The sequence below is a fragment of the Leptonotus elevatus genome, chromosome 8 (assembly GCF_054856555.1).
Source record: "Leptonotus elevatus isolate MCC_2025b chromosome 8, RoL_Lele_1.0, whole genome shotgun sequence".
NCBI lineage: Eukaryota > Metazoa > Chordata > Actinopteri > Syngnathiformes > Syngnathidae > Leptonotus > Leptonotus elevatus.
In genome coordinates this window covers 16,806,466-16,816,329 of record NC_141246.1, presented here as the reverse complement: position 1 = coordinate 16,816,329, position 9,864 = coordinate 16,806,466, and the positions used below count along the sequence as shown (strand labels likewise).

At 43.9% G+C, this 9,864-nt stretch overlaps 1 protein-coding gene across 3 annotated transcripts; it reads left to right on the top strand.

Moving 5' to 3' along the window:
* The first annotated feature begins 3,501 nt into the window (after positions 1 to 3,501).
* LOC147169993 (tubulin beta chain-like) lies at positions 3,502 to 9,620 on the top strand. Of its 3 annotated transcripts, XM_086081779.1 has the most exons (6): positions 3,522 to 3,683; positions 5,362 to 5,451; positions 6,299 to 6,407; positions 6,489 to 6,599; positions 6,700 to 6,957; positions 8,452 to 9,620. In XM_086081779.1, exons 3-6 carry the CDS (start codon positions 6,324 to 6,326, stop codon positions 9,262 to 9,264), a joined length of 1,266 nt encoding a protein of 421 aa, XP_085937905.1. In that variant the 5' UTR covers positions 3,522 to 3,683; positions 5,362 to 5,451; positions 6,299 to 6,323; the 3' UTR covers positions 9,265 to 9,620. The 3 variants fall into 3 exon arrangements, with proteins under 3 accessions (XP_085937903.1, XP_085937904.1, XP_085937905.1); XM_086081777.1 differs by lacking the exon at positions 5,362 to 5,451 and having other exon boundaries at positions 3,502 to 3,683; positions 6,713 to 6,957; XM_086081778.1 differs by lacking the exon at positions 5,362 to 5,451 and having other exon boundaries at positions 3,517 to 3,683.
* Positions 9,621 to 9,864: the final 244 nt, after the last annotated feature.

The window sequence follows — 9,864 nt, the reverse complement described above, 5'->3', positions numbered from 1 at the left end:
ACATCCAGACCCCAACAAATCCAAAAAACATAAAATCAGGGAGGCCTCAAGAGACCAAAGGAGAGACAGAGAAAAGGAAGGAAGGACAGACAAAGCCGCGTGAGATCCACAGACACCAGCCTCCACCGATTCAATAACCTGAGGAGGAAACAGATTGTGTCTGAGTTTCGGTAGATGCTGGTGTGGTGGATCTGGCATGCATGAAAATCTCCACCAAAGAGGGGAGCCGTCGACCCCCGCCGGAACAGAGCAAGCGCAACACCTCAGGGCCCCCCAGGCCGCGGCAGCGCCAAAGGACGACCCCCGGGCCCCGCCAGGGCCACCAGCCGGAGAGCAAACCCAGGAGCAGGAGCGTCCCCCGCCCCAACACGGCCCGCGCCCCCGGCCCAACGCAGCAGGACGGGGCACTGCAAGCCCACCAGGCACCCCACCGGCCCCCAACCCCCGCACCCCCCACGACCCCCCGCCCCCCATCCACCCCCGCCACCCACCCCAACCCAGCCCCAGCCGCCCCCACCTCCCCGCCCGAGGTGCCAGGACGCCCACTGGAGCGGGGCGGGCACGACATCAAACCCCAGCCACCCCCGCCGGCCCCCGTAACACCGAGACCCGGGCCATGGATGGAGCCCCCGGCCCAGGGGAGGGGAAGGAAGGCGTACCGGGGAGGGGGAAGGGAGGGGGGAAGGGGACGACAAGAAGGGCAGGGGGCAGCGGCAGGGACGCAAAGAGAGGGGGAGAGGAGGAGGAAGGGTGACGAGGGAGAAGGGACAGGGAGGGGAGAGGCGAGGAGGGAGAGGCAGCAAGGGGGAGGAAGGGGGAGGGGAAAGGGAACCACCGGGCACCCCGGCGGCCCACAGGCCCCGAACCGCGTCGCCGGGCCCAGAGCGACGGACCGCGCCGGAACGGCGCCGCCCCCGACACCAGGGAAAGCCCCGCAACGCAGCACCCCCCAAGAGACCCAGGGAACGGCCAAGACGCAGCCGCCACCCAGCAGCCAACAGAGGGGCAGACCCGCCCACGCCAAGCCAGGGGGGACAGCACCCACAGAATTAACCCACTGGCATGCCGTGAATCCGAATATCAACCCCTGGTGCCCATCGGAGGTGAATCCGCTCGATCCCGCTGGCAGCAGCCGGGTTCCTGACTATAGAAACACAACCATTAGTTACAAATTGCTGGAACTTTTCTAATATGAGCAAACACAACACTGCTATTTAAAATCAGCAACAATCATATTGATTACAAAAACAACTTGCGTAACCAAATTCATTCATATTAGCCCTTTCAGGCGCGACAAAACTATAATAAGACACTTCTAATGGCTTTTCCATCAATAAAGACACGGGTTCTGAATGGCAACAACTCTAAATTACTCCAATAAAAACCCACATTGACTTTTATGATACTGTTTGAATAAATCACAACCGATAATAACTACAGAGTGAACCCATTCCCTTCAGCCATTCCGGAAACGTTTTTCATTTTGTCCTTATAGTGCCTTATTTTTAATTCAACATTTTCTCTAGTGCTTATTTTAATCTCTTTGTGTGTGCTCGTGCCCGAGTACGAACTTTATACATATGACCTTGTGATCCACCAACAAACCTCTTCAATGAGCTGTGTGTTTTCACAAGCCTGGTGGTTTGATCACACTCATCAGTAATAAGAAAGAGTACTGTAGTGGATGTAGAAGGTAGGTTCAAGTCTTTCCCGTTTCTAGGCAGCTCTTCCTTATCTATTTGAAGCACTTTGTCAAATCCTCTTAAGTCTTTGGACTCCTTGCCAATCACCTTCCTTTTCCTCCTTTTCTGCTCTCATGTATTATTGAATAATTGGTGTGTGTGTGTGTGTGTGTGTGTGTGTTTTTTTTTTTTATCTTCACATAAGTTTTGTCAGTTTTATTGTTGTCAGATGTTCTGTTTAATTGCGTTCTGGTGAGTTTTTGTCACAACCTCATCAGCTATTTATGTTAATGCCTCGTAAATTGTGTGAATGTGTATTTTCCTGCCTATACGCCTTTACATCGGGATTTAAAAAAACAAATGTGACAACATTTACAGTGGCGTGAAAAAGTATTTGCCCCCGACACTTTCCACACCCTTGCGATTGGCTGGCGACCAGTTCAGGGTGTACCCCGTCTACTGCCCGAAGCCAGCTGGGATTGGCACCAGCGCCCCCCGCGACCCTTGTGAGGACAAACGGTTAAGAAAATGGATGGATGGATGGACTTTCCACACCCACTTCCATACATACAACTTCTCATCACTACCAGCTCTCTGATGCTGCTCAGTGGCGCACTTGGTAAAATGCATTGCCCAGTAACCAGGATATCACAGGTTTGAATCCCACCTCCAACTGTACATTGCAAATATATCCATGGAAATTATGTTAAGTGCTTACATGTTAACCAACTGACTATCATAGTTCCACTTTTCCATCTAAATCATAGGTGTCAAACTCCGGTCCTCGAGGGCCGGAGTCCTGCAGGTTTTGGATGTTGCCCTTCTCCAACACAGCTGATACATGATGAGCTCATCAGCAAGCTCTGCCTAAGCCTGATAAAGATAACGTGTTGGAAGAGGGAAACCTCCAAAACCTGCAGGAATGCGGCCCTCGAGGACCGGAGTCTGACACCTATGATCTAAATGAATGGGGGGTACTGCATGCCTAGGTGGCGCTATTGAGTTGTTTTGTTGTGTTTTGTTTGCATTTTTCCATTGGATATCATTAGTTCCAGTTTTCCATCTAAATAAATGGCGGGTACTTTCAGATAACACTTTTCCATATAAATTTCAACTTGCTTCAAAAATTCACGCCTCCAAGTGTTCAAGTGCTATTAGCATTCAGCTTAGCATTCGGCTATTAGCATTGAGCTTTCAGCATACCCATGCAATTTCTGCAGAAATTGTACTTAGTCTAGTCTAAATATAGTATTCTGGTTAATATTGTGTTAGTCTAATGTGAATTAAGCAGCAAAATCCAGCCGTTTTTATCCATATCAAAAAGCGGCCATTTTGCTACTTGCCGTCGAGTGAAAATGACACCATAGTAGCTCGGGTCTCAAGTAACAACCAATCAAAGTGCAGCTTCAGAAAACAGGTGAAATCTGATTAGTTGTTACTTGAGCCCTGAGCAACATTGATGCCATCTTCAGTCGACACGGCTGGATTTTGCTTCATAACTCATGTTCCAAAAATGTCATATTAATCAGAATGTCATGTTTAAACTAGTGGGGGTCACATATAACATATTATTGTCAAGAAATGTTTAAGGTTGACTTCCACTTTAAATGCTGAAGTCTTCATTTTCTCATGAATATATTTGTAAAGAAAACTTTTGGACTTGTTATTGACTCAAATTGTGTACATTAAAGTACTCTACCTAAAGGTCAAAGCTGAACACAAGCATGGGCCTACCCACGCAATGTATCCAGTCTTTCTAGTTTGCCGTTTGAGAGGCGGAAGATGACATCACATTCCAGGAAGTTGTAAAGTAGGCCAGTGTGGGAAGGGCGGGTTCCCACACTGAGAACTACTTCACAGTGCACCGCCATTCCTCCAGCACACTCTGCACGCAGTTAGCGTTTAAAAGCGGCTCCTGCTAGACGCCACACACAACACAGCAACATGCGAGAGATTGTTCACGTGCAGGCCGGGCAATGCGGGAATCAGATTGGAGCAAAGGTACACCAATGTGACTAAACATTAGTCATTTCCTGTCTTGTGTTGTTTGCCACTTTGTGGTCATGAATACTAAATAGGTCAACATTGGGGCAAGTGCTAAGTGTCATAACACTGACAGTTTGAAACCTGTCAAAAATGTGATTCTCAACTGTCGGAATTAAGTTGATATATTTTTTCTTTTTGCTATCTGTTAGTATTCTGTTTCTTAGTGTTCCTTGGTGTTTCTACTTAAGAGCTACTTAAGAAGGACTTTCCCTGCAGTCTTTCAAAGAAGCTCTTGATTCTGTGCGGTAGTTGAAAACTGTCTGGGAAAAAAATGTGTTTAAATCTCTAAATCATTGTGGATCATATTTAATATCCCTCACGGGATCAAAGGTTATGGTGTAACAAGCAACAGTGCTATAACTCCGCATGGCATGTCTGCTGATTAAGAGACAAGGCTACAGTTGACAATGAAACTACATTGAAAATACGTTTTTGCTAACAGAATAAAATGAAAATGAAAATGCTTTTAAAAGATTGAAAATTAACCGCATCTTAACTATAAATATATTCAAAATGCCCTTTTCATTTTGATCAGTTAAAATCATCCATGAGCTCTTGTTCCTTTTGGATGTAATTGTCTTAGTATTGTTGTACATCCTTTTTCTAGGGTTTGTTTAGGTAATTTGAACCTGTTTATTTTGGACTTCCGTTGATTTAGCATTTTTGATATATATACTGTACATTATATATATATATATATATATATATATATATATATATATATATATATATATACTGTACATTATATATATACTGTACATTATTTGCATTATTTTGAAATATTTAATTTTGAAATTAAATAGTGTATTTGAGTGGACACCTGCCGCACTTCCCTGACTCCTCTGAATTTTGGTTCTCACACCTTACCAAAATGTGCCGCGTATATTAAAAAGAAAAACTAAAACTAACACCAAAACTAAACTCATAAAAACAAACAAGCTGTAAAAACTCATTCAAATTAACTGAATTACACAAATAATCGAAATGAAATAAAAAATAAAATGAAAAGTATAATGAAAAGTCCAAAACTTTTATAACTATGTTTTTTGTCACATGTTGTTCAGACAACAATCTGACTCCAATTATTTGAATGAACCCTAACTATTCAAATAAGCCCTCGAATTGTTTGTGTAATATTCGGTTAAACTTGCAAGACACGTCTCGCACAGGTCTGTTTGGATTCTTTTGCAGGGTGTAATTGTTGCATGGTGGTATATGCACAAAGCCTCTTTCCTACATATTTTTCCTCGTGTGGTTTGACTTTCACACTGAATTCCTATTTCAAGTATTATGTAGCAACTAAGCTTTAAAATATTATCTCCTGAATCTTTTGGAAGGTACTAAGGAGAATATCTCTTTCTACAATAACACCAGGTGACCAATTGTATTTTTGGTTCACATGACTATTCTAGTTGTGTGATTGCACCAGTAGAATCCTTATAAAAACGTTGTGTAACATTTTTAGAATATTTGTGATAAAAATATGAAAACTTAACAGAAAACACCCAACACACGTTGTAATGTCTGACTTAAAATTCATTCAAATGCTGCCCTATTTCCAACTGCTTCTCTAGCGACACCACCCTGATACACAACATTCTTTCTGTTTTGCATCCATTTTCACACTGGGAAGTGAAAAAGAACTCGGAAATGGCTTCCAGTCCCATCGTGACCTCAGTAAGCGCAGGCAGGTTTGCACACTACCTGATTGCCACTGGTGCAGGTAGGGCCATAAAATGGGTGCAGCTTTTTGTCAAGAAATATGTGCCTGTCTAACAAGAAGTAAAATAAGTTTTATTGTTGACATCAACAACCTGATTTGGGGAAACTCTGAATACCGCATGCTTTTCACTTCAAAAACGGAATATGGGAAGAGGTGCAGACAAGGAACAAATGAAGGCAAATTATCGCAAAGAAGTTTTGTGTGAATTGTTCAAATAGTTCGAGACCCTGAAAATGTAGCTAGTCTGTCCTAAATTGTTGTCATTTTGACATGATGAATGCGAAACTTTTTCTGTGTGTGTGATGATCTACACTTCAATAGCACTTTGATTATTTTATTCAAAATGATTGTGGAGGTGTATAAAAGGTAATATCATGAAAACAAGGGACGGGCGAGTACTGATGCCAGGTGTCAGTATCGGGCCAATACTCTGCCTTATTTCAATATAAACAATTGCTTTGACCTGAAAAGTTAAAAACTAAAGGCACCAGTACTGGAGACAGCAGCCAAGACCCTCTTATAGCCGTTTTACGATCAGGAACTACAAATGAGAAGAATAGTCAAGTAAATTGCCATTAATTACAGACAATTTTAAGGAAAACTGCTATAGTGAGATATATGGGTCTGTCTTTCAAATTATCTGTCATTTATAAAATATGTATCAAAAATATCCGTAGTATCGGTTTCGGTGACAACTCAAAAGTTGAACACCCGTACTAGTATCAGTCTGGAAATAAAAATGGTATCCAACATCTCTAATGAAAACTATTTTGTTCAAATCAATACGCTGACGCAGTGTTTACAATGCTTCCTGTGTGTGATTTGTGTGTGTGTGTGACTGTACCAGTTTTGGGAGGTGATCAGTGACGAGCATGGCATCGACCCAACTGGATCCTACCAAGGCGAGGATACCCTACAACTGGATAGAATTAATGTCTACTTCAATGAGGCTTCAGGTCAGGAATCACGCACTGCAGTGACCTTTGTGTTTTAATGGAATTAGAATCCAAGCTTAGGTTGAACTATTTTATTCCTAGGAGGAAAGTATGTCCCAAGGGCGATCTTGGTGGATTTGGAGCCAGGCACCATGGACTCTGTCCGGTCAGGCCCATTTGGCAAAATATTTAGACCTGACAACTTTGTCTTTGGTAAACTACACTTTTTCATGCTTCTTCTTGATAATTGCAAATAATATAAGAAAACATAATTGTATGAAATTCCATTGTGGTCTAAAAGATACAAATGAAGTTTTTCTTTGCAGGCCAGAGTGGAGCAGGAAACAACTGGGCCAAGGGTCACTACACAGAAGGAGCCGAGCTGGTGGACTCAGTTCTGGATGTGGTGAGGAAGGAGGCTGAGGGTTGCGACTGCCTACAGGGGTTCCAGCTTACGCATTCGCTGGGTGGTGGAACCGGCTCTGGGATGGGAACTCTGCTCATCAGCAAGATCCGTGAGGAATACCCGGACAGGATCATGAACACCTTTAGTGTGGTGCCCTCTCCCAAGGTAGCACTCATTTCACGCTCATGTTCGTTAAGGGTCATTCCAGAATTGGGGCACAGTTTAGGCACTGACATTTTCATAGCTCGTACCATTAATTCATATTTCTTCATTATGTTTAAAAAAAACCCCAGGTGATAATAATATACAGTGTACCGTAATTTCCCAAATTTAAGACACCTCTGGATATAATACACGCCTACAAAAAGCTTCTTTTTTTGTTGTGCTCAGCACTTGCACTTGATACGGTGCCCTAGCAAGCGATACAAAAGTGTTTGCTCTTCATGATTTACTTACTGACTTTATTTGAAATTATATTTATGCTAATATACAGTTAAGCACATAAATAAATCAATAAACCATATTCTCTCTAATCCCATTCAAATGTATTGAGTCGCCGAAGCCTACACTGGCCGTTGACGCAGCGTAGGCTTATTTTATGCACCAGGACCCCGCACCATGTAGCCTGGCCGCCGGGAGAATCAATGATGTTGTTTGTCCCATTTTAAATCCGTCTGCGTTGTGTGTACTAGCTTTTAGCAGCATGGTGTAGCTTCAGCCTCGCTAATCCTAAACTCGCTAATGCTACACTAGTAGCTTCCTCTTTGCTAATGCTACACTTGCTAATGTTAAACTAGTACGCTCGCTGATGCTAAGCTAGTTCGTCAAGAAGGCGTGAAAGGAGGTCAAAGTCCCTTTCATTGGTTGCCAACAATCACGTTATAGCAGCCAATTATTAAATTGTTAGGATTGTGCCTCACACACACGCACATTTATATCATGGAGCTCTTGTTTTTTTCCTCGTCCTCTAGATGTCTAAAAGGGTTGTCGTTACAGGTTTGTATTTATGTGTATACAACTTCAGAGCACAATTGCTACGTTTTCAAATGTCTCTGCTAAGATTTTTTTTTAATTAGAAGGGGGACATCAACATTACCAAACTCCAAAAACCACTTTTACCACATCTTAAAGGTGCATTGTGCAAACAGATAATATTAAAGCTTTTTCTATATCATGCCTGCTCCACCAATGCCCAGATGAGTACGAAGAGCCCTGACTGTTTTAGTCTGACTGCATCTATCAGCTTTTATCTTCCCTTTATAGTAGAGTGTGCCGACCCGCACACTACGCAATTTCTTTCTTTGGGGAGGGGAGAGGCGGAGTTTTTCTTACCTCATTTGAAGTCATGTCTTTGCTTGTCAACTGTGGCTGTCGCTTTAAGAATGTGCACGTACTCGCACGCGCACCATGAACGAACCTGACACAAATGCTGCAGTTACGCTTTGGGCCAGAGGTGGCAGCCGTGAATAAAAAAGTGACAAACTGCACAAAGATCTCAGGACAACTATAATTTAGACATGTGCTTCCTTTTCCATTTTGTGCATGGATAGTTAGAAAATGCATAGGACAAATAAAATGTCCTCCGTCTCTAGAATGACCCTTGACACTTTATCGTTGTTGCAGAAATTCTGGTTTTGAATTGCAATGTTTTGCCTACAGGTGTCCGACACAGTAGTGGAGCCGTACAACGCCACCCTGTCCGTCCACCAACTTGTTGAGAACACAGACGAGACCTTTTGCATTGATAACGAAGCCTTGTATGACATCTGCTTCCGTACACTCAAGCTGACCACACCCACTTACGGGGATCTCAACCACCTGGTTTCTGCCACTATGAGTGGTGTGACAACCTGCCTGCGGTTCCCCGGGCAGCTAAACGCGGACCTCCGCAAACTAGCCGTCAACATGGTCCCCTTCCCTCGTTTGCATTTCTTCATGCCGGGCTTTGTCCCGCTCACAAGCAGGGGGAGCACACAGTACAGAGCCCTCACCGTGCCTGAACTCACTCAGCAGATGTTTGATGCCAAAAATATGATGGCCGCCTGTGACCCCCGCCACGGGCGCTACCTCACCGTGGCTGCCATATTTCGCGGCCGCATGTCCATGAAAGAGGTGGATGAGCAGATGCTGAACGTGCAAAACAAGAACAGCAGCTACTTCGTCGAGTGGATCCCCAACAACGTCAAAACGGCCGTATGCGACGTCGCGCCGCGTGGCCTCAAGATGGCCGCCACCTTCATCGGCAACAGCACTGCCATCCAGGAGCTGTTCAAACGCATCTCTGAGCAGTTCACTGCTATGTTCCGTCGCAAGGCTTTCCTCCATTGGTACACGGGCGAGGGCATGGATGAGATGGAGTTCACTGAGGCGGAGAGCAACATGAATGATTTGGTGTCGGAGTACCAGCAGTACCAGGACGCCACTGCTGAGGATGCAGAGTTTGAAGAGGAGGAGGAGGAGGAAGAGGCCTAATGCCTATTTCTCTTATACAATTCGGCTACCGTAACCTCTGTCCGGGTCTCATGTCTCTTATCTGACTTCAAACCTTTGCCCTCTTCATGGATTGTCTTTCTTACCCCAGTGGCCATTGTTCACTGTTCACAACACAGTTCTATATCTGGGCCAAATACGATACATTATATTTGAATTAATGTGTTTTATTTGGTATTAGACTTCAATAAATGAATGCTCATGAAGACAAAATAAAAATAAATATCACCACAATATATATTCTATACAACGTGCCCCTGCTATTTGCGGGTGATGCGGACCCGGGGAGACTACAAATAGTAAAAATCCTTCTGTAAATAAAAAGCATGTAGGCTATTGATTGATTGATTGATTGAAGACCATATGCTGTTTTCGAACTGTCACTGAAAGCAACCACACCGTGTATATGTTGTGTATGATGTTTAAATAGTGAATTGGTGGAAGGAAGATTTGTTTGGAAGGTGTAACTCACATTATGGTTGAAGGCTAGCAGGCTAGCTAGCAAGAAGCTACAGCGCGTAGCATGCCGCTGGACTCTCAGCTCAAACTTTCGCTCCGAGTAAGTTCCAGTGAATACCGGTC

Coding starts and splice junctions, on each gene's coding strand:
- LOC147169993 (XM_086081777.1), top strand. CDS start 3,627: ATGCGAGAGATTGTTCACGTGCAGGCCGGGCAATGCGGGAATCAGATT. Junction 6,600..6,712: donor ACCTGACAACTTTGTCTTTG/GTAAACTACACT, acceptor TTTTCTTTGCAG/GCCAGAGTGGAGCAGGAAAC. Junction 6,958..8,451: donor GTGTGGTGCCCTCTCCCAAG/GTAGCACTCATT, acceptor TTTTGCCTACAG/GTGTCCGACACAGTAGTGGA.